The sequence below is a fragment of the Pan paniscus genome, chromosome 18 (genome assembly GCF_029289425.2).
Source record: "Pan paniscus chromosome 18, NHGRI_mPanPan1-v2.0_pri, whole genome shotgun sequence".
NCBI lineage: Eukaryota > Metazoa > Chordata > Mammalia > Primates > Hominidae > Pan > Pan paniscus.
In genome coordinates, this window is record NC_073267.2 from 22,227,069 (window position 1) to 22,254,810 (window position 27,742).

The 27,742-nt window shown below is 45.2% G+C and overlaps 1 protein-coding gene across 1 annotated transcript in view; it reads right to left on the bottom strand.

Moving 5' to 3' along the window:
• DNAH3 (dynein axonemal heavy chain 3) overlaps positions 1–27,742 on the bottom strand; it is a 219,936-nt gene that overhangs the window by 128,586 nt on the left and 63,608 nt on the right. Inside the window, exons 18-25 of the mRNA XM_024925984.4 lie at positions 27,061–27,272; positions 21,871–21,962; positions 15,681–15,795; positions 10,943–11,059; positions 9,648–9,827; positions 7,538–7,674; positions 2,771–2,972; positions 577–669 (exon numbers count right to left, since the gene is read on the bottom strand). Of these exons, the coding sequence (XP_024781752.4) occupies positions 577–669; positions 2,771–2,972; positions 7,538–7,674; positions 9,648–9,827; positions 10,943–11,059; positions 15,681–15,795; positions 21,871–21,962; positions 27,061–27,272 (1,148 nt within the window). The remainder of the gene's footprint in view (positions 1–576; positions 670–2,770; positions 2,973–7,537; positions 7,675–9,647; positions 9,828–10,942; positions 11,060–15,680; positions 15,796–21,870; positions 21,963–27,060; positions 27,273–27,742) is intronic.

Consider the following 27,742-nt stretch of genomic DNA (forward strand, 5'->3'; position numbering starts at 1 on the left):
TCGCTTGAACCCAGGAGGTGGAGGTTGCAGTGAGCCAAGATCGTACCACTGCATTTCAGCCCTGGGAGACAGAGTGAAACTCCATCTCAAAAAAAAAAAAAAAGAAGAAAGAGAGCTAGAGTCGCTCAACGTGAATGTGACTACAGGCTGGGTACCAAGTTATTCTGATAGATTCTTTTGTCTTAAGCCTTACGTCATACCTATTTCCCTTTAAGCCTTGGGAACACAATGAGTTATGCCACTCAGGGCATCTGTAAGGTAAATGAATTATTAATTGGAAGGGACTCTAAATAGACCTCGTGCCATTAATCCCATTTGACAAAAAGGGCTGGTCCGTGGCAACCAGAGGGTTCCAGCTAACCCTCTTCTCTTGCATCACCTGCTTCTAACTGCCAATATTTCACCAGGAATAGGTTCATTGCCCCAGGGTTCACAAGTGAAGGAAAGAGAGGTGCAGAGGGACAGGTTTTGGTAGAAAGCAGAGGGTCCAACCAAACTACTGACACATGAACCTTCTCCCCAATGTTCTCTTTAGTGCACTAGTGTCCTGGCATGTGTACCCCGGTTCTTGTTTACCTTGACATATGCTTCAATCCCAAGTCCAATGACTTCTCGCATACTGGCCAGCATCATCTGCTCCACCTGCTGGAGCCACTTTTCCACCATGCCCTATGGAGCAAGACAGAGAGAGGGTGCAGCAGTCAACCAAAGCCCAGAGGGAGGAAGAGTGGGCAGAACACAGCTTTCTCTCTGGACACGGCTGGAGGGATGCCAAAGGCTTGGCACCTTTTCAAGTCAATATTCTCTGTCTCCCCGTTCTTTTTTTCTTTTTCTTTTTTTGATACAGAGTCTCGCTCTGTCACCAGGCTGGAGTGCACTGTCATGATCTCGGCTCACTGCAACCTCCGACTCCCTGGTTCAAGCGATTCTCCTGCCTCAGCCTCCCGAGTAGCTGGGATTACAGGCGTGCACCACCACCGCGGCTGATGAATTTTGTATTTTTAGTAGAGACGGGGTTTCACCATGTTGGCCAGGATGGTCTTGACCTCCTGACCTCGTGATCTGCCCACCTCGGCCTCCAAAGTGCTGGGATTACAGGTGTGAACCACTGCGCCTGGTCTCTTTTTTTTTTTTTTTAAAGAGAGAGACAGGGCCTTGCTCTGTCATCCAGACTGGAGTGCGGTGGCACGATCCTGGCTCACTGCAGCCTTGAACTCCTGGGCCCAAGTGACTCTCCTGACAGCCTCCTGAGTAACTGGGACTACAGGCACATGCCACCATGCCCGGCTAACTTTTAAATTTTTCTGTAGAGCCGTGGTCTCTCTATGTTGCCCAGGCTGGTCTTGATTTCCTGGCCTCAAGAGATCCTCCTGCCTCAGCCTCCCAAAGTGCTGGGATTACAGGTGTGAGCCATGGCACCTGGCCTTGGCCCCAGCCAATATTCCAATATTCTTTATCTGCTTTACACTTATTTTCTGTATTCTCAGAAGCATATGCCTTCTAAAGGGGCGATAGGCCTTTTTTTTTTTTTTTTTTTTTTGAGACGGAGTTTCACTCTTGTCACCCAAGGCTGGAGTGCAATGGTGTGATCTCGGCTCATTGCAACTTCCGCCTCCTGGGTTCAAGCGATTCTCCTGCCTCAGCCTCCCAAGTCGCTGGGATTACAGCGTGTGCCACTACACCTGGCTTTTTAGTAGAGACAGGGTTTCGCCATGTTGGCCAGGCTGGTCTCAAACTCCTGACCTTAGGTGATCCACCCGCCTCAGCCTCCCAAAGTGCTGGGATTACAGGTGCAAGCCACCGCGCCCGGCCCATTTTTAATATGCATTACTTTCATGTCATTTTCTGAAACAGACAACTTCTCAGAAGGCAAATGAAACATTTATGTCAGTTCATAAAATAAATTGCATCTTTTAAATGAACAGCTCTGATTCATGCATTATTCCAGTGGGTCTCAAACTTTGCTGTTCCTTGAAATCACTTGGAGATCTTTTAAAAAATACTGATGACTGACTCCCACCCCTAGACTTCCTGATTTAATTGGTATGGGATGCAACCTGGTCATTTGGATTTCGATTAAAACTCCATAGGGAAATTCAAATATGCCCCAAATTATTCAGTGTTAGAATTTCAGGTAACTGTAGCTATTGACTTCAGGTGCTTGTAAGCTAGCTGGTGTCTGCATTGGTAATGTGACTCCTGGTTGCTGCAATTTATATGCGTGGGTGGCAAAAACAGTCAACAAAGCAAGGCTCAGCTTGCTTGTCTATTTCCACTTGAGGGTGCTGTCACTGAGCAGAAATGGAAGTAATTTATACTTTACTCATTATATAAGGACATATGTATGAAAACCTGAGTTAAGTAGCATTATAGCTCTCATTGATTCTATGATGTTTTATTGATCTTTAAAATGAATGCCCCAGGAAGCTACCTGTCTAACTGAATCACTTTCAACTGAACTCTGCACATGGAAATCTAAACAGCATCGGCTGTTTGGATCTGATTCCTGCAATTGACTCCACATCGAGTTGGGTTAAAATCCACAAATTTAATATGTCATGTGGATTGCAGTGGAATCCCCATCTTAGAGATGGGTACACTGAGACTCAGAAAGATTGAGTAACTTCCCCAAATCTTCAGTCGTTACATCGTAGAACCCAAGTGTTCCATACCCCAGGCAGTCTGGTGCTTAGTCCCAGTGCTTAGCCAATACGCTCTCTGATTTACTCTGTTATGGAGAAAAGAACCAAAAATGGGTAAGAGGAGTTACCTTGGCATTAGCTGGGTAGATTTTCTGTATGAATGGAACAGTTTCTTTTTCCGAGCTGATCATGCCCACAATTTCCAGATTGTCTGTAAACTCAAGCTTGGCAATTCCTTCAAAGCACTTCTTCAAGTGCGGCTGCACTCGGAGAGGGTCCTTTGTCTCGGACAAGATTTCCAGCAGCTCATCATTTGATAGGAAGAAGAATCTATTTCAAAGCAAATAAAGATGGTAACTGGAACCTCTTCCAAGAACTTTTTCTAGCAAGGTGATACTTTCTGACAGGTAGTCCGCACCTACGTGAATACCAGTTCTGTCTTGCGGTCTTCACAAAGGCCCACTCTCTTTTATCACTTTTCATCTGGGGCATGGAAGGTGGAGTTTTGCTTTTCCTAAGAGATGAGGTCTTGCCATATTGCCCAGGCTAGACTTGAACTCCTGGGCTCAAGCAATCCTCTCTCCTCAGCCTCCTGAGTAGCTGGGATTACTGGCATGAGACATTACACCCAGCTTGGAGATGGTTTTGACTCTGAGATACCACACTTGATCTTAGTCAAAAGACCAAGAAGCGATGGTTTTGAGTCTGACAGCAAGAGAAAGAATAAAAGCTGGCATGTGTGGGTTTAATAGGACTGGGGGGTGGGTGCTATCAGTTGAAAGGAGCCCGGATAGAACAGCAATTCTCAGCTTTGGCTGCACTTTAGAATCACCTGGGGAGCTTATACAAAATTCCAGAGCCACAGTCCCACTGTCCAGAGATTCTAATAGAATTGATCTGGGAGTGCGGCTGATGAAATTTGTATTTTTTTAAATTTCAGGTCATTCTAATGTGCAGTCAGTGTTGAGAACCGCTGGGTAGGGGCAGGAGAGAGAGACTTCCTTGTCTTTCCTTCTCTCCATCCGTGCAAGAACATTGTATAGGCATGATACAAGAAAGCAAATGTTAATAATGAGCCTATTTACATGTAGAGGCCTCTACCACCTTTTATTTATTTTATTTTTATTTTATTTTATTATTTTATATTTTATTTTATTTTATTTTTATTTTTATTTTATTTTATTTGAGACAGGGTCTGTCTCTGTCACCCGGCCTGGAGTGCAGTGGTGCAATCCTGGCTCACTACAGCCTTGACCTCCAGGGCTCAAGCAATTCTCCCACCTCAGCCTCCCGAGTAGCTGGGACTACAGGTGCCTGCCACCACGCACGGCTAATTTTTGTATACTTTGTAGAGATGGGGTCTTGCCATGTTGGCCAGGCTAGTCTCAAACTCCTGGGCTCAAGTGATCCATCCACCTCACCTCCCAGAGTACTGGGACTGTAAATGTGAGCCACTGCACTCAGCCCTCTACTATCTTTTAAATTAGAGATAATAAGACAATTTCATCTCTTGTTCAGGCCTAAAAGCAGCAACAACAAACCTTCAGAAAATGTCCAATATTCAAACCTGTACTGTGACCATCAGGCTGAAAGTTCTATGATGGAGGGATTGTGTGATTATGGTCTTTACCAAATATGGTGGATTACAAAAATGGCCACGATATTTACAGTTCCTCTCATCAAGGGGTGGAGTCTGTTTTCACATTTCTCAAACTTGAGCTGGCTCTGTGTCTTGCTTTGGCAAATAGAATGTAAGTGAACATGAGTCTGTGCACGTTCTAAGCCTAGGCATCAAGAGGCCATGATGCTTTCACTCTTGCTGCTCTTAGGAACCCTGTGACCACCACCATATAAATAAACCCAGGCTAGTCTTCTACAGGATAAAAGACAAGTGGCCCAAATACCTGTTGTCCAGCCAGTAGGAAGCCAATGACCAGACAAGCAATTAAGGATGCTGACTGATGGCTGACTGCAGTCATGAGTGAGCCCCAGTGAGGCCAGAAGAACCACCCAGCCAAGCCCAGCTCAATCTGCCAACCTAGAGAATTCTGAGCTAAATTGATCATGTGAAACATGATTGTTGTTTCACACTTCTAACTTTTGGGGTCATTTGTTACTCAGCAAAGCAAACGAATACACTGTATCTACAGTGTTGAGCAAGTACAAAGAGTAATAATTATTTGTTGCTGATCAACTAACAAATATCCAGTGAGATGTCAATTTATCCCACTCCCAAGTGAAATTCAAATGGGTGATCTCTATGGATATACACTCCCTCTATCTCCATCATGTGCTATAATGAATAAGGCTCAATGGCCATAAGAGTAATAATACATTCGTATAATTTAAAATTAAAATCTTTTTTTAGCAATCTGTATTTTCAAGATGAAATTAACTTAAATTATGTGCCTATCAAAAACATTCTCAAAGTGTTTGCTGAGAGTGTTTAATTTTATTTTATAAAAATGCATAAATATTGAGGTGTGGGTGTGTGTGTGTGTGTGTGTGTGTGTGTTTAACTTAGGGTAAAAATGTGGCTCAGAGAGGTTAAATGGCTGAATATCTTATCCAGACTTCCTGGGTATCAATTCTAGCTTGATCATTTTACCAGTCTTGTATCTTTGGGCAAATCATTATTTTCTCATTTATAAAACAGGGACAATAATAATGTTCCCAAACCCATAAGAGTATTACAAAGATTAAATTAGTTAGTTAATAAGTGTAAAGCACTTAGAGCAGGGTCCTGGTGTAAGGAAATGCTATATTAGTGCTATTATTCGTATTATTTTTTGAGAGAGAGTCTCGCTCTGTCACCCAGGCTGGAGTGCAGTGGCGCCATCTCGGCTCACCACAATCTCTGCCTCCCGGGTTCAAGCAATTCTCCTGCCTCAGCCTCCCAGATAGCTGGGATTACAGGCACCCACCACCACGCCCAGCTGATTTTTGTATTTTCAGTAGAGACAGGGTTTCATCATGTTGGCCAGGCTGGTCTCGAACTCCCAGCCTCACGTGATCTGCCCACTTCAGCCTCCCAAAGTGCTAGGATTACAGGCAGGAGCCACCACGCCTGGTCTATTATTCATATTTTAATTAGGAATAACAGGAGTGGGTCTAGAACTAGAAGCCCAAACCTCAGGTGTTTCCTGAGTTTAATCTCTTCCCAAGCCTTATGTGTCAAAACCAGGGTTCCTTCCACTATACTGTGCTGTCCAATACAAAAGCTATTAGCCACATGTGGCTATTTACATTAAAAAGTAATATTAACTAAGTTAAAAATTGGCTTCCTCAGTCACCTCAGCCACATATAAAGTGCTCAGTGGCCACTGGCAGCTAAGGGCTACTATACTGGACAGTACGGACAAAGAACATTCCTATCATTGCAGAAAGTTCATTGGATAATGCTGAATTGAATAAATACCAAAGATACTTCTGAGTTTGTTTATTTATTTATTTATTTGAGACAGAGTCTTGCTTTGTCGCCCAGGCTGGAGTGCAGTGGTATGATCTCGGCTCACTGCAACCTCCACCTCCCAGGTTCAAGCAATTCTCCTGCCTTAGCCTCCCAAGTAGCTGGGATTACAGGTGCCCCCCACCACACCTGGCTAATTTTTGTATTTTTAGTAGAGGCGGGGTTTCAACATGTTGGCCAGGCTGGTCTTGAACTCCTGACCTCGGGTGATCCGCCCCCTCGGCCTCCCAAAGTGCTGGGATTACAGGCATAAGCCACCGTGCTCAGTCATACTTCTGAGTTTCTAAAAAATCACTTTTTGTTTTTTTTTGTTTTTTTTTTTGGTAAACAGCAGGGAACTAACTTTGTCTCCATATAAAGAAACACTAAAATTTATGTTTCTTAAAGGTAAATTAGGATCAAACATCCTAAGTGGGGTCAAATGACATGGAGTGACCATCAATGGTGAACTAGTCATGGATAGATTATCAGGAATGTCAGGAGTGAGAATTCACCTTTCCGAAACTAACCTTCTCCTTTTTTTTTATTTTGAGACATGGTCTGACTCTGTTGCCCAGGCTGGAGTGCACTGGTGCAATCTTGGCTCACTGCAACCTCTGCCTCCCAGGCTCAAGCGATCCTCCTACCTCAGCCTCCAGAGTAGCTGGGACCATGGGCAAACACCACCACACTGGCTTATTTTTTGTATTTTTTTGTAGAGGTGGAATTTCCCCATCTTGTCCAGGCTGGTCTCAAATTCCTGAGCTCAATGAATCCTCCCACCTTGGCCTCCCAAAATGTTGTGATTATAGGCGTGAGCCACCATGACCAGCCTGGAACTAACCTAAACTCCCTTGACTTTTATGCAGAAGATTGGTTCTTGTGTGGAAAAAAAGAGTCAAATATGTATAAGCATACCTATCAGAAACTACAAAATTTGATGGTATAAAAAAATTGACTGGTGTTTCTTAAACACATAGGCTAGGTGCTAAATGTTTTTACATGTGTTAGTTCATTAATGTGTACAACAAATACATGAAGTAGGGGCCATTATTATATCCCAAATTTATGGTGGAGAACCTGAGGCTTGGATAGATTTGCTGGAGGCCTCAAGACCACTAGGTAGAAAAGCTGGGATGCCAAAGGAGGTCTGATTAACTCCAAAATCCAGGCTCACAGTCATGAATACTCTACCCCCGTAATTAGGAAAAATAACAGTGTTGGTTTGGACAACGTGTGCATTTGACACCCATTGCTGTGCATTCAACCTTACGCTAAGTAAAGACAGTGAAGCCATGCCCCATTCCTGAAAACTGTCTCGGAGAATGGAAAACCAGGAAAGAGTATGGACTAGATTGGTTGAAGCCAACTCTTGGCATGAAAAATGTAATTCTACCTACATATGGGGCAAGAATGTAATTCCAAATAAAAGAACAATGCTGGATACCTGGGGAAGAATAGTCTCTTCTTCTCCAAGTAATCATTCAGCCCTTTCTGGATGTCCTCCAAGAGAAAGTTGGCTTCTTGAAGCTTCTCGGCCATCCGTGGCTGGTCGGCTGCCACCAGAACCCTGTTATCTTTCACCTGGGTTCCATCAAGAAAAATGAGACTCATCATAAGGTTCCCAAGTTCTGAGATTGGTCATTGTATTGAATGTGTGACCTATCAACTGACAGCACTCCTTGTCCAGCTAACTGCCTCCTGATCCCCCTCCTAACTGCACAGGGGTGAATGCTTATGGAACATGACCTTGTTCCTCTGATCATGGTTGACTGGGCAGGGATTGGGTACTAAAACCAACCAAACCCAATTATATTTTAACCCAAGGAGTTTAGAATCCAAACCATGACATTCTATACTAGTCTGGGCTGAGTGAGAATTATGTTTCTCTGTGTGATGGAGTGATAGAGAAAGCCAGTCTTGGGGGTGGGGGTGGGGAGAGAGAGAGAGAGAGACTAAGGCAGGGCCAGGAAAGAGAAGCCAAGATCAGAGAGATGGAAGGAGTTCCTAAGAGAAGAGGCTTCTGGGTTCTAGATCCATCTTTTGTGAGGCTTGGCTGCGCTATTTGGCCTTGGGTTCCATGAGACACCCATTTGGTCTTCTCGTTTCAGCTATCCTGAGTCGGTTTCTGTCACTTGCACCCAAACAACCTTAACTAATAAAGAATTGGCTTATGCTGGCTGGACAATCTAAATTCCATTTATCTCACTCCCACAAACAAAGCAGGGAAGACAAATTGCTTTGCAGCTAAATATTTTTAAGTGCACCCCAGTTTGATCACACTTGACTTAAGAAAGGAAAATGATTTGACCTCATAAAAGATCCCTCTAGGTGCCTTGCACGCCCAGTGAACTTACCATCCTTCAAGGCTTGATCCCAACGTTCCTGCTTTAGAGGCCTTCCTTGACACCCTGAGACAACTAAATCACTCTTCTGCATTCTAATAACTATTTGTATATTACTTTTTTTTGGGTTGGGGGGGACAGAGTCTCGCTCTGTTGCCCAGGCTAGAGTGCAGTGGCGCAATCTGGGCTCACTGCAACCTCTGCCTCCCAGGCTCAAGGGATCCTCCTGCCTCAGCCTTGGAATAGCCGGGATTACAGGTGCACACCACCATACCCAGCTAATTTTTTATATTTTTAGTAGAGACGGGGTTTCACCATGTTACCCAGGCTGGTCTCCAACTCCTGAACTCAAGCAATCCGCCTGCCTTGGCCTCCCAGAGGGCTGGAATTACAGGCGTGAGCCACCGCACTCAGCCAAGGCAGCAAATTCTATGAAGACAGAAATCATATTCTTGCCACTTTCAAGTATTTTCTGATTTCTAGTATAACACCTGGGTCATTGTAGGTACTGAATAAACATTTGTTAAATAACTGAGTAACCAAATGTGGGTAATTGTTGGAATTCTAAAAGGATTCACTATAAAACTGTTATTGCATTATCCTGTAACAAATACAACCTTGTAAGAAATGACAGTTAAATAATACAAACTGCCTATAGTTACTGCTTGAGAAGTGGGATTTCAAAAGGCTTCTGCTTTCTATGTTACGTATTTGTATTTGCTTTTTTTTTTTTTTAATTTTTTTTGAGACGGAGTCTTGCTCTCTCTCCCAGCCTGGAGTGCAGTGGCATGATCCCAGGTCACTGCAACCGCCGCCTCCTGAGTTCAAGCGATCCTCCCACCTCAGCCCTCCGAGTAGCTGGGATTACAGGCATTCACCACAATGCCTGGCTAATTTTTTTTTTTTTTTTTTGTATTTTTAGTAGAGATGCGGTGTTTCACCATGTTGGCCAGGCTGGTCTGGAACTCCTGACCTCAAGTGATACCCCCGCCTTGGCCTCCCAAAGTGATGGGATTATAGGCATGAGCCATCGCACTGGTCATATGTTTGCATTTTTAATAATAACAACTTCTGAAATTAGAAGAAGATATAAAAAGATTGATTTTCCAAAACTCTAGTTCATTTACAAGTTTCAAGGAAGGTGACTAGAATGCATAATGAGGAAACATTTGTATTTCTGCTGGTAAGAGTTATTTGGGTATAAAAACTTACCGCTTGGGACATAAGTGATTTCCAGTAACTATCAACAATGCCAAATTTCCTCCCCTCTTCTGGCATCTGGGCTATGATGTCCTCTGAACTGAAGATTGGTTCCAGGTACAACCAGGTGGCTTGGCATTTCAACCAGGCATCCAAATTGTCTTGTATGCGAATTAGCTTTTCTTCCCATTTCTGTGAATTTAGCATTTCATATCTGGATCATTAACCTGCCACTCTGCATCACAGGCCCATGGAGAGAGCAAATGGATGGAGCCGTACATTTATTCATTCATTCAGTCTGTCACTTGTTTAACAAATACTTATTGAGGGCTCCCTATGCTCTGGTCACTGCTCCAGGTGATGAGAACATAGCAATGAATGAAACACACAAGAGCTTTGCCCTTTACGGAGCTCACGTCCTAGCAGAATAATTACAATAGTTATACACGTAATCTGTGAGAAGTGATGGTCTGAGTGCTTTAAGTATATGGAACCAATTAAATCCCACAGCCTTACAAGGTAGATGTGATTACAAACCGCGTTTTCCAGATGTAGAAACTGAAACACAACAGTTTAGTAATGTGCCCAAGGTCACACCACTAATAAGGAGCAGAGCCAGAATTTGAACCCAGGTAATCTGGCTTCAGAGTTTGTGTCCTTAGCCTATGTCACTGCTACAAACAATGAGCACAGGAGGCCAAACCCCTATCTTCGGGTAGCTTACATTCTAGATTACTACAATAAGATGCTTCCCAAATGCATGTGTATTTGGTGCATTCAAATGCCATCTTCTCTTTTGGCAGACAGTTGCAAAGGCTCAGCATGCCATATGCTTTCTTGGATGGTTATTGCTTTCAGTCTTGTGTCATTAATTAATTAATTAATTTACTTATTTTTGAGACGGAGTTTCACTCTTGTCGCCCGGGCTGGAGTGCAATGGCGCGATCTCGGCTCACTGCAACCTCCGCCTCCTGGGTTCAAGTGATTCTCCTGTCTCAGCCCCCCAAGAAGCTGGGATTACAGGCGCCCTCCACTATGCCTGGCTAATTTTTGTATTTTCAGTAGAGACGGAGTTTCACCATGTTGGCCAGGCTGGTCTTGAACTCCTGACCTCAGGTGATCTGCCCACCTCGGCCTCCCAAAGTACTGGGGTTACAGGCGTGAGCCACTGTATCATTTATTTATTTATTTTTCCAATTAGGACAAAGTGACTTTCTTTGTTAACTGAACGTGAAAACCTTTCCCCTCCTCTGAGAAACCCAGAGCTAACGAAACATCTCAAAGCATTCAACTTCACTTCCTCTTACCCGGCATTCTGCTTCTATTGGTTTGATGAATGGGGAGCCACACATGGTCTGGGTCTTTATCACGTGATCATCAAGTAGCATTTGAATGTCATCAATTGCACACAAGATGTTTGTATCCTGTAAATAAAGATGCCCCACCCTGTCAAGATTGTGAAACCTCCCCATTTTTCTTTTCCTTTTTTAAAAATTTATTTATTTGAGACAGGGTCTCCTCACCCAGGCCTGAGTGCAATGGCTCAATCCTAGCTCACTGCAGCCTCAAACTCCTGGGCTTAAGGGATCCTCCTGCCTCAGCCTCCCAAGTAGGTAAGACTACAGGTGTATGCCACCATGCCTGGATTTTTTTTTTTTAAGACAGAGTTTCACTCCTGTTGCCCAGGCTGGAGGGCACCAGCAGAATCTCGGCTCACTGCAACGTCCACCTCCCAGGTTCAAGTGATTCTCCTGCCTCAGCCTCCTGAATAGCTGGGATTACAGGCAAATGACACCACGCCCTGCTAATTCTGTATTTTTAGTAGAGACAGGGTTTCACTACGTTGGCCAGGCTGCTCTCAAACTCCTGACCTCAGGTGATCCACCCGCCTCGGCCTCCCAAAGTGCTGGGATTACAGGCATGAGCCACCACACCCAGCCTGGATATTTTTTTTAAGAGATGGGGTCTCACTGTGTTGCCCAGGCTGGTCTCGAACTCCTGGCCTCAAGTGATCCTCTTGCCTCAGCCTCCCAACGTGTTGGGATTACAGGCTTGAGCCACTGCATCCAGCTACCTCCCCATTTTTCATGCTGATCCCTTAGGACCTCCCAGCTCAGAACTCCACTCTCATGGAGTAGGAATCTATGTCTTGCAGGGAATAGGACTTCTACTTTCTTCCTTGAAAATGTTATTAAAGATATTTAGGCTGGACAAGGTGGCTCATGCCCATAATCCCAGCACTTTGGGAGGCTGAGGTAGGAGGATCGCTTGAGCCCCGGAATTCAAGACCAGCCTGGGCAACATAGCAAGACCCCATCTCTAAAAATTTTTTTTTTAAAAAGACATTTATTATCCACCTCCTTTGCAGAAGTCAAATACAGTCTAATGCAAGACTCATAGAATCTGCTGGGGAGGAAGATTTCTGCCCCTTTCCCTATGTTCCTGCTTCTTCACTTGCTTTCCTGGCTCTCCTTTCCCTTGGGTAGGAAGATCGGCTGCTAATCTGACTGGTTAGGCCTAGACCTGCGGTTTCCACACTGTGAACTGATGTGCCCCGGGGCACCGCAGCCAACTCAGAATGAATGATTCTGGTTATTTAAAAATAAAATACAGCTATTAGTTTTTCTTTCAATGTAGGTGTATTTTTTTCAAACATTGCCTAAGTTGTTAGAGCATAAATCCTTATTAAGTTGTTTGGACCTAATTACTGCATAAACAAAGCTATTAGGTATTTCTTTTGGCCTAAGGGCACTGTGAAAAAAGTACTTAGACACAAAGGCATTGTGAACCAAGAAAGTTTGGGGACCTTTGTTTAATTAATTAATTAATTTATTTATTTATTTATTTTAATTTTATTATTATTATACTTTAAGTTTTAGGGTACATGTGCACAACGTGCAGGTTGGTTACATATGTATACATGTGCCATGTATTTATTTATTTATTTTCGAGACAGTCTTGCTCTGTTGCCCAGGCTGGAGTGCAGTGGCATGATCTCAGCTCACTGCAACCTCCGCCTTCCAGATTCAATTGATTCTCCTGCCTCAGCCTCCCGAGTAGCTGGGATTTCAGGCAAGCATCACCACACCGGGCTAATTTTTGTACTTTTAGCAGAGATGGGGTTTCACCATGTTGGCAAGGTTAGTCTCAAACTCCTGACCTCAAGTGATCTGCCTGCCTCAGCCTCCCAAAATGCTGGGATTACAAGCATGACAGGCACGAGCCACCATGCCTGGCTTGTTTTATACATTTATTGGGTCTTTTTTGAGACAGGGTCTCACTCTGTCACCCAGGCTGGAGTGTAATATTGCAATCACAGCTTACTGCAGCCTCAAATTCCTGGGCTCAAGCAATCTCCCTGCCTCAGCTTCCCAAATAGCTTTCCAAGTAGCTGGTGCACATCACCATACTCAGCTAATTATTATTATTATTATTATTACTATTATTATTATTATTATTTTGTAGAGAGGGGGTGTTGCTGTGTTACCCAGGCTGTTCTCGAACTCCTGAGCTCAAGTGATCCTCTCACCTGGACCTCCCAAAGTGCTGGGATTATAGGTGTGAGGCACCAAGCCTGACCAAGTGGTCCTGTTTTACAAGTAGATAAGGTCTAAGGTGTGCCTTAAAGGCCAGGCCCTGTGGGTGGCACTTTTTCTCCTGGGCCATTGTGGCAAGCAAGCTGACAAGGGTCTGACCCTGGGGCAGGTTTGGTCTTTCTCGCTCTGTTCTCACTTCTTTCAAGTCTAATCTAGGAGGCTAAATTTGGGCCTAGCATGTATTCTCTTATCTATGTTTTACCAGTAGCTCAGCACTGGGAGGTGTGTTGGGCTATTAATAAAGTGGTTTCTTGATCCCCATTTAGCTACTGATCCTTGTCTGTAGTTACTTTAGGCAAAAACTCTGCAGATTGGCCAGGTATAAGTGAGCTGTTCCCCAGGTCTTCTAGCTTATACTCCTCTTGTCACCCCAACAGCCTCTATAGCAGTGTCTAATCCAAGCTGATCATGCAGCCACGCTTCTGAGACCCATGGTGGCTGGGTCACCCTTGCTGGGAGAGGCTCAGTAATGAGGCCCTGTGCCCTCAGCTCTCTTCCCTCTCATCAGATCATGTATAGTTCTGTTAGGTCTCAGAACACGATACCCCGAAGCATTGCACCTTGATTTGCTGAGTATTTTGAACTGAAGGACATTGGAAGGCCTTGGAAGCAAGATCTTTCTGTCCATCTTTTTCTTCCTTTCTCCTGCTCCTTTATCTTTCCCCTAAGACAGTCCATAGAAACTAAACTCCTCTTGCCCGAAGCAAGTATAAAATCCAGAAATATCACTCTGACCAAGACAGCCGGCCATAAGGAAATTCTCTGAGCCACCTTGTCTGATAGTGGGTCACAAGACCGTCGTTCCTGAGGGGGTCTTGCCCTATGCCTGGGAGGAAGGACTGCTACACAGAGAGACCAAGAAGAATCTCAACAGGCAGGTCTTGCTAGGCTTCCCATGGAGTCTAGACCATTATACCACACGCTTTTGTTCAATTTCATTTCCATACGGCTGTCCATTCTTCATCAAACCTAAGCCCCAAAACACAGTTTTCCCTGGGTCTTCACTTTCGATGGTTCCAAAGTCATGTAAAACTTTGATTAAATAAAATTTTAATGCTTTTCTCTTGTTAATCTGTCTTTTATTATAGGAGTATTGGCAGTGAATGACCTTCATGCTAGGTGAAGAAAGGGATCACACCTTTTCACCCCTACAGCTCTTCCTTGAGTGAAATCAAGACACTCCAACCATTTAAACTGAATAGGGAAAGAAGTCACAAGTAGATAACATGCAGCCTGGGGAAGGAAGGAGGCTTGGGAGCTTTTGGTTCTCAATCTACATTGCACATGAGAAAAACCAGGGGTGCCTGAAAAATACAGATGCCCAGGCATTCTGGGAGGGGAGGAGCCAGGAAGAATCCATTGGGAGATTTTAAAGCATCCCAGATGATTCTACAATGCAGGTTTGGAAGCACTGCTTTAGGAATCAATGGTTGGGCCTGGCGTGGTGGCTCACACCTGTAATCCCAGCAATTTGGGAGGCGGAGGTGGGCAGATCACTTGAGGTCAGGAGTTCAAGACCAGCCTGGCCAACATGGTGAAACCCCATCTCTACTGAAAATACAAAAATTAGCTGGGCATGGTGGCGGGCACCAGTAATCCCAGCTACTTGGGAGGCTGAGGTATGAGAATCGCTTGAGCCTGGGAGGCAGAGGTTGCAGTGAGCCGAGATCACGCAGTTGCACTCCAGCCTGGGTGACAGAGTAAGACTCCATCTCAAAAAAAAGAAAGAAAAAAAGAACCAATGGTCTGCAGGATGTGTGTATCAACCTGTTGCCTCCATGATTTACAGCTCCCCAAGAGCTGCAACCCTCATCCCTACCTCACACCCTATCCCAAAAGCAAGCCAGACCCTAATGACAGCTGAGCAAACGCTTTGGGTGTGTAGCACCTTCGCATGCACTGTACGAACTCCTGTGTTTTCTACAAGTGCAAGTGAAAAGAAAGAAACCTACACCCTTACTATTCAAAATTGATCAATATTATCTGGGAGCTTGTTAGATCTGCAGAATCCTAGATCCCATCCCAGACCTGCTGAATCAGAACCCGCATTTCAACAAGATCTCTGATGATTCCTGCATGCATTGACATCTGAGAAACACTAGTCATTGTCTGCCCCTGTGCTTCTGACGGGACTGGGAAGCTTTGGAATGGTGTACAAGCCTGCACCTTCACTGGGAGGTGCTGATTTAGAGGCTTGCTTGGTTCCTTTGCACTGAGAAAGCTTCTTGCTCTGAATCAAAAGTCCTGTCTGATTTGAAGAATGAATCTCTTCGGTGGTGCTGAGAGGAAAGGTGACTGACACAGAAAGGCAGACAGTAGGAAACAATCAAGACATGAGCGATTATTTCTCTGTGAGTTCTGTCGCCATTCTGAATGAATCGTTTCTGTAATCTATTGCATAATAAATGGGGCTGCTTTCAAAAGGGGCTGCGGTTGCAGTGAGACTCACAGTGTCCCTGTATTTCACGAAGCTGAACGTCACGTTAACCCAATCCAACTTCATTCTATCCAAGTTTTTCTCCAGAGAGTATTCCTTGCTGGCAGCTGCACCAATGGGCTCCAATCTAAAGAGACAACACAGCAACAGCAACATCAACAGGAGGCAGAGAAGACACATCAAAGGAGGAACTTCAGGCCAGGCATGGTGGCTCATGCCTGTAATCCCAGCACTTTGGGAGGCCGAGGAGGGAAAATTGCTTGAGGTCGGGAGTTCGAGACCAGCCTGGGCAATATAGCAAAACCCCATCTCCACTAAAAACACAAAAATTAGCCAGGTGTGGTGTATGCCTGTAGTTCTAGCTACTCAGGAGACTGAGGTGGGAGGATCGCCTGAGCCTGGGAGGTAGAGGCTGCAGTGAGCTGAGATCGTGATTGCACCACTGCACTCCACTCTGGAAAACAGAGTAAACCCTGTCTCAAAAAAAAAAAAAAAAAAAAAAAAAAAGGGAGGAATTTCAGCTCAGTCTTAGGAGAATCTCCAAAAGCCCTTAATTTGACCAAAAGGTTTACTATCCTGCTCTAAGATCTGCCAGCTACCGCCAGTGTTTTGCAGGGTTTCTCACCCTTGGCACCGTTGACTTTTTGGGCTGTGTTATGGGTTAAATATTGTCTCCCCGAAAATTCATATATTGAAATTCTAACCCCTAGTATCTTGGAATGTAACTCTATTTGGAGAAAGGATCTTTTAAAGAGGTAATTAAATTAAAATAAGTCATGAGGGTGGGCCTTAATCCATTATAATTGGTGGCCTTATAAGAAGAGATTAGGACACAGACACACAGAGGGAAGACCATGTCAATTCATAGGGGAAGACAGCCATCTGCAAGCCAAGGAGAGAGGCCTCAGAAGCAACCAACCCTGCCTACAACTTGGCCTTGGACTTTAAGCCTCCAGAATTATGAGACAATAAATTTCTGTTGTGTAAGCCACTCAGTCTGTGGTATGCTGTAAGAGCAGCCTGTTCAACAAAAATTATGAGAGGTCATTATTCCGGACTGAGCTCCTGCACTAGACCCCAGCAGACCAGACCAAACCAAAATGGAGTCACTCACGCTAAATGGCATGTAATCAAACTGAATCTTTAAGGAAGGAGATAGATCCCAGAACAGGACAGTTTTTCCTGAAAACAGGAGATTCCAGTCTACCTGACTCAGAGAATAAGGAAGTTCCCTCTGCTTGAACCCTCATAAAAAAATAACCTGACATTAATTAATCTTTTTTTTTCATATTGTTCTGTTTCCTTATAAAACTTACCATTGTGCTACTGCCCAGTGGGAACTCTCATTCTATTTTGGAAAACAGAGGCTGCCCTGATTCATGAATCTTGATTAAAAGCCAATTAGACTATAACTCAATTTGTTGCTTTGTCTTTTGATGAGACCTAGCAAACTCACATAGGCTGAAATAATTGTCATGGGGAGCTGTACCGTACCTTCTAGGGTGTTTAGCAGCATCCCTGGTCTCTACCCACTAGACACCAGCAGAAGACTCCCCAGCCCTGCCCCATCTTTTGCCAGTTATGACAACCAAAAATGTCTCCAGATATTTCCAAGTGTCCCTTAAGGGTGGGAAATGGCCCCCAGTTGAGAACCACTGTTGTAAGGTCACTAAAATAAGACCTCTTCTTTCCATCTTTGTTTATGCCTTATTTGCCCATATTCTGATTTCTTTTATTTCTTTTTCCCCCAGATGGAGTCTCACTGCGATGCCCAGGGTGGAGTGCAGTGGCATGATCTTGGCTCACTGCAACCTCTGCCTCCCGGATTCAAGCGATTCTCCTGCCTCAGCCTCGCAAGCAGCTGGGATTACAGGTGCCCTCCACCACACCTGGCTAATTTTTGTATTTTTAGTAGAGACGGGGTTTCACCATATTGGCCACGCTGGTCTTGAACTCCTGACCACAAGTGATCCGCCCGCCTCGGCCTCCCAAAGTGCTGGAATTACAGGCGTGAGCCACCGTGCCTGGCCAGTATTCTGATTTCTTATTCAGATTTTGAACCTCTGTTAATTTATGTGATGGCTCTTGCTCCACTTCCCATCCCTTCCCTTTTCAAAAACACCTACTGTTTTCCTGATACTGGGTCCACCCGTCCATGGCCCCTCTATTCCACAGAAAGGGGCATAGAGGGAGAGAGAGAAGAGGCAAACAAATTCCTTTCTTCTTGTTTCCACATGGAGATCTGGGTCCTAAAACCGAGGTGTGGCAAAGAATTGGAAAGCCAAGTTCTTGGAAATGGAAAGAGGGACTGTTCTCTCTGCCTCAGCCCTGTCTTTCATTGCATCCTTGAGTGTAGAAGAGACCATCTGATATTTACTCATAGGTCAGGAAACCAACGCTCAGAGGAAGCAAGTGACATGTCCAAAATCACAGAGCCGGGGAGTCCTGGAACTGGGTATTGACACCAATTCCTCCTAATCTGACTCCTAACCCTGGTGTTTCTTCTTCCACCCTTATGATATGCCTTCTCCCTTCTCTTACTTAGAAAGAGCAATAGAACTAGGCCAGGCACGGTGGCTCACTCCTGTAATCCCAGCACTTTGGGAGGCCAAGGCAGGTGAATCACCTGAGGTCAGGAGTTCGAGACCAGCCTGACCAACATGGTGAAACCCTGTCTCTACTAAAAATACAAAATTAGCCAGGCATGGTGGCGCACGCCTGTAATCCCAGCTACTCGGGAGGCTGAGGCAGGAAAATCGCTTGAACCCGGGAGGTGAAGGTTGCATTGAGCCAAGATCATGTCATTGCACTCCAGTCTGGGCAACAAGAGTAAAATTCCGTCTCAAAAAAAAAAAAAAAAGAGTAACAGAACTAATAGAACTGTTCATATGTGTTCAATCAAATAGGACCAATTAAATAGAGCGGAGAACCCTCATTTAGCCTCTAGAAGAGAGGAAGATTAGGAGCAGAAAATTACAAACAAGGACTGATCAGGACCTCAGCAGCATGGTCACTGACTTAAATATGGCCTGTGAGAGGCAACCAAAATGAGTGTGCATATAGGGAATAATTAATAAAGGCAGGTGCCAGCCCAGATTAGTATGAGACAAAGAGTCACAAGGCCCAGCCTCCAGTACTCACTGGCTGTGTGGCTGTGGCCAAGTCACTTGACAGGCCTCAGGTCCCCATATGCCCCTATCACAGGCTTTGGGGTTCAATTAAATAAGACCAAATGCTGGCGCCAGGCCTCATGAATTACCCTAGGGTATGACTTAGAATGCGAATGATTGAACAGATGAGGGACTAATCAGTCTGGGAATTCATGAAATATATCAGGAGTTGACCTCACCCAAAATGTGCTGGAGAAGCTCATTAACTATGGGCTGTGATGAAGCTGCATTAACTATGGTGTGGGTGGAATACATGCAATATCACACCTCCCTAAATGGTGGTGGCTGAGTCCCCAGACATGGAATCAGTTCAGGTGACATGCCTTTTCTCCTAGTCCTAACTCTAATCACCTAGCTACTCTCCATGTTACAAATGGAACCAAGGCGCACAGAAGGAAACAACTTAGCCAAGATGCTTCCACTTCTGAATTGGTCACAGTTGAACATGTGTGCATGGAAAGTATAGGAGTAGCTGTATGTTTATTTGCTCATTCACTGTCTCTGGAGAGGGGTTTACTTTTTCAGCAGTGAAGGGTCATGGTTAAGGCCTGCCTGGTAATGGAAGCCTGCTTATGTTCAAATCTTGATTCTTTCCTAAGTGAAATGTTCATTCTTTCGGTTACTAGCTGTGATCAATGGCTAATAATCTGAAGTTTATTTCCTCATCTGTAAAATGAGAATAATATTAGGACGGTAGGACCTAGGACACTAGGTTTTTGTGACGGATAAATGTGTTAAGGTCGGGCATGGTGGCTCACGCCTGTAATCCCAGTACTTTGGGAGGCCAAGGCAGATGGATCACCTGAGGTCAGGAGTTCGAGACCAGCCTGACCAACATGATGAAACCCCATCTCTACAAAAATACAAAAATTAGCCAGGCATGATGGCAGGTGCCTGTAATCCCAGCCACTCGGGAGGCTGAGGCAGAAGAATCACTTGAACCCAGGAGGCGGAGGTTGCAGTGAGCTGAGATTGCACCGCTGAGATTGCACCATTGCACTCCAGCCTGGGACACAGAGTGAGACTCTGTCTCAAAAAATAAAAAATAAATAAATAAATAAAAAGGGTTAAGGTATATAAAATGCTGAGTGCAGCATAAGTGTTCAATAGCTAGTGTCTCTTGGAAACATCTTACTGGGGGAAAGTGAGGCCCTTTGGCCAAAAAACCTAAGGGTTTTTATCCTAAACCTGATAAAAACGTTTGCGTCTCTAGGCCTGCTCGTTAATGAGGAACATAGTGGTGGTATTGGAGAGGCATCACAGTATTCAGGTGGCAGAAAGATTCAGGAGCTGGGAAGTGCCTTAAATTAGACCTGCTCTGGTGCAGTATGAGTGGGGAATTCTCAGCCTTTCATGTATCAGAATCGCCTGGAGCAGTGCTGTCCATTAGAAATACAGAGTGAGCCACATATGTAATTTTAAAGTTTCTCGCCTGTAATCCCAGCACTTTGGGAGGCCGAGGTGGGCAGATCACCTGAGGTCAGGAGTTCAAGGCCAGCCTGGCCAATGTGGTGAAACCCCGTCTCTACCAAAAATACAAAAATTAGCCAGGCATGGTGGCAGGCACCTGTAACCCCAGCTACTCGGGAAGCTGAGGCAGGAGAATTGCTTGAACCTGGGAGGCGGAGGTTGCAGTGAGCCGAGATTGTGCCATTGCACTCTGGCCTGGGTGACAGAGTGAGACTCCATCTCCAAAATAAAATAAGATAAAATAAAATAAAGTTTCTAGTAGCCACATTTTAAAAATATTAAAAGACACAGGTGAAATTAGTTCCAATAATGTATTTGACTCAATATATCCAAAATATTATCATTTCAATATTAATCAGTATTAAAAATTGTTAGGTATTTTGCATTCTTTTTTCTTGTAGTATGTCTTCGAAATCCAGCCTGTATTTTATACTCACAGCACATCTAATTCAGACTAGCTGCACTGTAGGGGCTCAATGGCCACATGTGGCCAGTGGATGCTGCTTTGGACAGTGCTGACCTGAAGGATTTGTTAAAATGCAGATTGCAGGGCCCATCTGCAGAATTTGATTATGTGGGTTGGGTGGGGCCTGAAAACGTGCATTCTAGCTAGTTCCTAGCTGACGCTGATGCAGCAGATCTGCGTGCCACACTCGCCTAACAGGGTCTCCAGTCCAGGCAATGCAACATCTCCCCACCCATCGCCCTGAAGGAAGTGTGAAAAAGCAAGTAGGGTCCTGAGAAGCTCTGTTCTAGAGGTAGCATCCAAATAGTAAAATTCTCACACACAAACTCCAGGGGAATTTGGAGAAGGGAAGAAAGCAAGAGAAAAGACTTCTTTTTTTTTTCTTTTTTTTAAATTAAGATGGAGTCTCACACTGTCACCCAGGCTGTAGTGCAATGGCGCTATCTTGGCTCACTGCAACCTCCACCTCCTGGGTTCGAGCGATCCTCTGGCCTTAGCTTCCTGAGTAGCTGGGACTACAGGCATGTGCCACCATGCCTGGCTAGCTTTTGTATTTTTAGTAGAAACGGGGGTTTCACTATGTTGGCCAGGCTGGTCTTAAACTCCTGACCTCAAGTGGTCCACCTGCCTCGGCCCCCCAGAGTGCTGAAATTACAGGCATGAGCCACTGTGCCCAGGCGAGAAGAGACTTCTTATTGGACCAGGTTTCACACAATCTTAAAGCTCAGAGATGGTTGTTGCTTTGTTTGTTTAAAGAAGAGGAAACCGAGGCACAGAAAGGCTGAATGGTTTTGCCCCCAATCACTGAGAGCTGGGCTTGAAGCTCAGGTTCAAAGAACATTAAAAAAAAAAAAAATCCCTTTGAAATAAAATCCATGACTCAATTTTCTAGTCACAACCCATCAGCAGCTCTGCAGCTAAAAACAGAAGCTTCACCAATACGAGTTGGTAGCTGCGGGTAATTAAATAGCCTTAAGCCACCCTACGCCACAAGGAAAAAAAAACAAACAGCCCGATATGGAGCCAATCAGATCACTGTGGGAACTTACAGATCCTTTGACCAAAACCTTATCTGAAGGAGGGGATAAGCCCTTACTTTTCAACGAATTTGCCGAATCCAAATTCGAGCATATTTGAGAGGCAGGTCGTTTCGGTGGGCTTTATCTCATAGCCGACAATCTCACTGATCTGCAAAGAAAAGAGGAAAGCAAATGTTTGTTGTCCGAGGCAGTGCTGTCCAGTAGAACCTTCTGTGATGATGGAGATATTCTTTTTATCTGCACTGCTCAGCATAACAGCCACGAGTGACAGGTGGCTGTTGAGCACCAGAGATGTGGCTAGTGTGACTGAGGAATTTATTTTTAAATTAAATTAAAAAAATTTTTTGAGACAGTCTCACTTTGTCTCCCAGGCAACACAGTGCCATCATAGCTCACTGCTGCTTTGACCTCCCAGGCCCAAGCAATCCTCCCACATCAGCCTCCCCAGTAGCTGGGGCCACAGGCACACACCACCTTGCCTGGCTAATTTTTAAATTTATTGTAGAGATAGGGTCTTGCTGTGTTGCTCAAAGTGGTCTCAAACTCCTGGCCTCAAGCGATCCTCCCACCATAGCCTCCCAAAGTAGTCATATTACAGGAGTGAGCCGCCACACCCAGCTAATTTTAATTAGACAGGGTCCTGCTTTGTTGCCCAGGCTGAAGTGCAGTGGTGTGATCATGACTCACTGCAGCCTTGACCTCCCAGGCTCAAGTGGTCCTCCTCCCTCGACCTCCTGAGCAGCTGGGACCACTGGCATACAACACCATGCCTGGCTAACCTTTTTCTTTTTAAAAATTTTTTTGTAGAGATGGGGTCTCGCTATGTTTTCCACGCTGGTCTTGAACTCCTATACTCAAGCAATCCTCGCACCTTGATCTCCCAAAAATGCTGGGATTACAGGTGTGAGCCATCATGCCCAGTCCCTTTTACTTTGTAAAATGTGGCTACTAGAAACTTTAAAATTATTGGCTGGGTGCAGTGGCTCACTCCTGTAATCCCAGCACTTTGGGAGGCTGAGGCGGGCGGATCACTTGAGGTCAGGTGTTCAAGACCAGCCTGTCAAACAGGTGAAACCCTGTCTCTACTAAAAATACAAAAATTAGCTGGGCATGGTGGCAGGTGCCTGCAATCCCAGCTACTTGGGAGGCTGAGGCAAAAGAACAGCTTGAACCGGGAGGTGGAGGCAGGAATCAGCCGAGATCGCACCACTGCACTCCAGCCTGGGCAACAGAGTGAGACTCCATCTCAAAAAAAAAAAAAATTACACAAATGGCTCACATTATATTTCTACTAGTCACAGAGGGCCAGTTTTGGCATCTATCAGTGCAGTTTCTCCCTAAGATCAAATGTTACCTTGTTCCCTCTTGCTTTTTTTTTTTAACAGTTAAATTTTTATTATTTTTAAAATTTTTCTTTTTCCATACTTTTTTTTTTTTGAGAGAGAGTCTCGCTCTGTCACCCAGGCTGGAGTGCCATGGCGCAATCTCGGCTCACTGCAACCTCTGTCTCCTGGGTCCAATGATTTTCCTGCCTCAGCCTCCCAAGTAGTTGGGATTACAGGCACATGGCACCATGCCCGGCTAATTTTTGTATTTTTAGTAGAAATGGGGTTTCGCCATGTTGGCCAGACTGCTCTCGAACTCCTGACCTCAGGTGATTTGTCTGCCTCGGCCTCCCAAAGTGTTGGGATTACAGGCATGAGCCACTGCACCTGGCCAGACCAGGAGATTTTTTACAATGACTCAGAAAGCACAAAAGCAAGGAACCCAGAAGTAGTTACCGTTGAAATAACGGTCTTGGAAGACCAAGAGTGTTATAGGCACATGATGAAAAAATAACCAAAATAACACTAATTGCAAATAGGACATCAGAAATGCACCTTAGTGTAGTGATCCAAAAAGCCTTTTAGATTTGTGGCTTCCATTTTGCTTTAAACCACAGTAGCAACCCCTTTGCTGTTATCTATAAAGTCTGTGCCCCAAACATAAGGCTCTAACTTTTTCTACCTACATTCTGTAAATGACCAGAACCCCCAGCACAGCCATGGCCTTGCTTCAGAAGATCCAGCTTCTAGACTTGAGTGCTACAGATGGCTCATCCTTCAGATCCCCCTGCCAGAGCTAGCATCCGTGGCAGTGGATCTCCTAAGTTAGGCATCAGGGCAGAGAATGACATCCCCAGGCCTGGGGCTGTCCCCAGGGCGGCCTGTGGTGTGACCTACATACACTGCAGGGAGGAATGGGCTCTGCCTAGGGGCAGTCCAGAGAGTATCTAGGGGCCTTTGTCCTTTCTGAACTTGCCTCTTAACTGCTCAGCCCACTGGGCTTCCATTTAGGGGCTCACTCCTTGGGAGCCACTGTCCTAGGGTTGTGCTCCCTGGCCCTCTCTCACTGTGGTTTACTGCCCCCTACTGCCCGCTCCCTTCCTCTGACCGGACCTTTTTTGCCTGCTTGACTTTTCCAGGCTGAGTCAAACAGTGTAGAAAAATTCCAATTCCCTTTCCCACCACCAACTAGCCATCTGACAATTCATCTCTCCAAGTCTCAGTTTTCCAATCCGTGAAATGGAGATAATAATCTCCACTTCAAAGGCCTGTTTTAAGGATGAAATGTGAGAATCCAAATAAAGTATACAACACAGTACCCAGCACCATAGCTGGTACTCAGTACATTTTCAATATCATCATTATTATTATGGTTAGAATTTTTTTACTTTATTTATTTATTTATTTATTTATTTATTTATTTATTGAGACAGGGTCTTTCTCTGTTGCCCAGGCTAGACTGCAGTGGCGCAATCACAGCTCACTGTAGCCTCAACCTCCCAGGCTCAAGTGATGCTCCCACCTTAGCTTCCCTAGCAGCTGGGACTACAGGCATGTGCCACCATGCCCGGCTAATTTTTTTGTATTTCTTGATGGGGTTTTGCAGTGTTGGCCCGGGCTGGTTCTCAGACTCCTGGGCTCAAGCGATCCACTTGCCTCAGCCTCTCAAAGTCCTGGGATTATAGGCGTGAGCCACGGCACCTGACTGGGATTTTTTAAATTTAAATTAATTTTTTAAATAGATGGGTCACACTATGTTGCCCAGGTTGGCCTCAAGCTCCTGGCCTCAAGTGATCCTCCTGTCTCGGCCTCCTAAAGTGCTGAGATTAGTGGTGTGAGCTACCTCGCTTGGCCTGGTCGGGATTTTCTGAGTGCCCACGTACAAGAATAGCATCATAGAGGAAGCACCAGGTGGAGCAGATGGCTTTCCCGGCCCCGCGGCATGTTCTCCAAATGCCATCGACAAGGACACTCTTGATAGTGCCATCTCATAGAGAAACCTGGCACTACCAGAGGCCACCTGTCCCACCTAAGCTCCCTAACCTCCCCATCCCCCCGATGCAGGTCAAAGTCCTAGTTAGGCTGGGTCCGTAGAGAGAGGCACCCCGTGAGCACCAGCTGACAGCAACTCCTCCTCTGCGGATCCCTCTGCTGGGGCGTTTCAAAACCAGAAGTCATGGCCAGGCACTGTGGCTCACGCCTGTAATCCCAGCACTTTAGGAGGCCAAGGCAGGAGGATCACTTGAGGCCAGGAATTCGAGACCAGCCTGGGCAACATAGTAAGACCCCCCCATCTCTATTTTAAAAATTAATTAATTAAAATTACAATTAAAAAATATCCCAGCCAGGCACGGTGGCTCATGCCTATAATCCCAGAACTTTGGGAGGTTGAGGCGGGTGGATCACTTGAGGTCAGGAGTTCAAGACCAGCCTGGCCAACATGGTGAAACCCCATCTCTACTAAAAATACAAAAATTAGCAGGGCATGGTGGCACGTGCCTGCAATCCCAGCTACTCAGGAGACTGAGGCAGGAGAACTGCTTGAATGCAGTGAGCCGAGATCATGTCACTGCACTCCAGCCTGGGTGACACAGTGAGATTCCACCTCAAAAAAAAAAAAAGAAAAACAGAGGTCTACTCAGACAGCCTATCTCTTGTCTATACATCACCCCATCCTTTGGTTAGGTCTCCAGTTCAAGACTTTTTGGGAAACTGAAAGTAGCTTCTCCCTACAAAAAGACCCTGACTCTCTCATGTATTAAGAGAGTCTTCCTCTCTCTTCCTAGGGAGAACAAAGTGCTCCTTGTCACTGTGTTCTCATTGGGTCCTTTCAGAGAGAATTTCCTCAGTCTTATACGTGGCTTTTTTTTTGCCCCCCGTTACCCAGGCTGGAGTGCAGTGACACGATCATGGCTCAATGCAGCCTTGACATCCTTGGCCCAAGCAATCCTCCCACCTCAGCCTCCCAAGTTGCTGGACCACAAATGTGCACCACTACACCTAGCTAATTAATTAATTAATTAGGGAGAGATGGGGGTCTCACTATGTTGCCCAGGCTGGGCTCAAACTATCCTCCTGCCTCAGCTTCTCAAAGTGTTAGGATTATGGTCTTGAGCCACCGTGCCTGGTCTTGAATGTGGTTCTGAGAGGGGGAATTACAGGCCAAGTCAGAGAAGAATCTGCCCAAAGAAAGCCATGTTCACTTCTAATTCCATACAGAGCGACTCCTGGTAAAGGATGTTTCAAGGCCATTGCTAGCCCTTGGAAGTGACAATTATTTTAGAAACACAGTGAGTTTTCTTTTTTCTGCTTAGTGTTCACACCACACTTATCACCCTCACACTTGGTTCCTTATAAAAATCCCAGCTATTTTTAAGGAGAATATTTATTTTTCTAATTTGTAGGCCCAAAGGGCTGAAAGAGGAGTGCAAAGTTATTTCTGAACCTGTTTGACAATAAAATGCCACACCAAAGTCATCCTAAGTGGGAATCATCTGGTATTATTAGCAACCCCCAGGGAGGGATGTGACTTTCTTTTTTGTGTATCCTAGGTCAAGGAGCAAATCAAGGTCCTCTCACTGTATTGAACATCCCTGTTGCACCTTGGAGGCTCTTGGCCTCCAAAAGCCCATCTGCTTAGGAAGCAGGAAGGAGACCCTTTGTGGTCATTGGCTCGAACAACACTCAACGAACCACGAGCAATGGGGGTTCCAAGGAAAGGGCCAACCTGTCCAGGGGGCAGGGAGTTCATTCTCTTCCTTCAGAAGTCTTGCCACTCTCATTTGCTATCCCTTTGCCCTTAAATAGAGTCTCCTTTCGGAAAGGAGAAGCTTGACCTAGTAATGTTTCCTGCCTTCCCAAGGACAGTCAGGGCCAGGCCTGGGCTGCGCTGCTTGGGGGCGGGCAGTGATTGATAGAAACCTGCTGCCAGTGTCGGTCTTTCATTCCTGGGTTGCAGGCAATACTGAGGATGGGAATGTACTGCTTGAACTTATCGATCTTGATCTTCACATTCTCTGCTAAGCGCCTGGGTGCAGGCACATCAGACAAGGTCTTGATCAGTTTATACGTTGTCCTCCACATATTCCCTATCTCCTCCGCAATTTGCTCAGCATTCAGTAAGAAGAGGGGTCCTGAAATAGAAGAGTGAGGGAAGGGTCAGACCATCATGTGGATGTTAGTCATGCGTACCTTTAATTCCCTGAACTTAGAGCTGTGCCTCCTGTCGTTTGGAGATTGGAACACATACAGGCTTTGAGGATCTGAAACCTGCACTTAGCCAGTGGAATCTTAGATATGATACAGGACTTTTCTAAGCCTCAACAGTAACTCCTGTGACACAGGGGTAATAATGGATACCCTGGAGGGTGATTGTGGAAATTCAGTGAGATAATATACAGTGGCTAACATAATGCCTGGCATATAATGGATGTACAATTAGCATATCAATAGCTTTTTGTTTTGTTTTGTTTTTGACCAGTTGCAATGGCTTACACTTGTAATCCCAGCATTTGGGGAGGCCAAGGTGGGAGGACTGCTTGAGCCTAGCAGTTTGAGACCAGCCTGGGCAACATAGTGAGACCCCATCTCTACAAAAAATGAG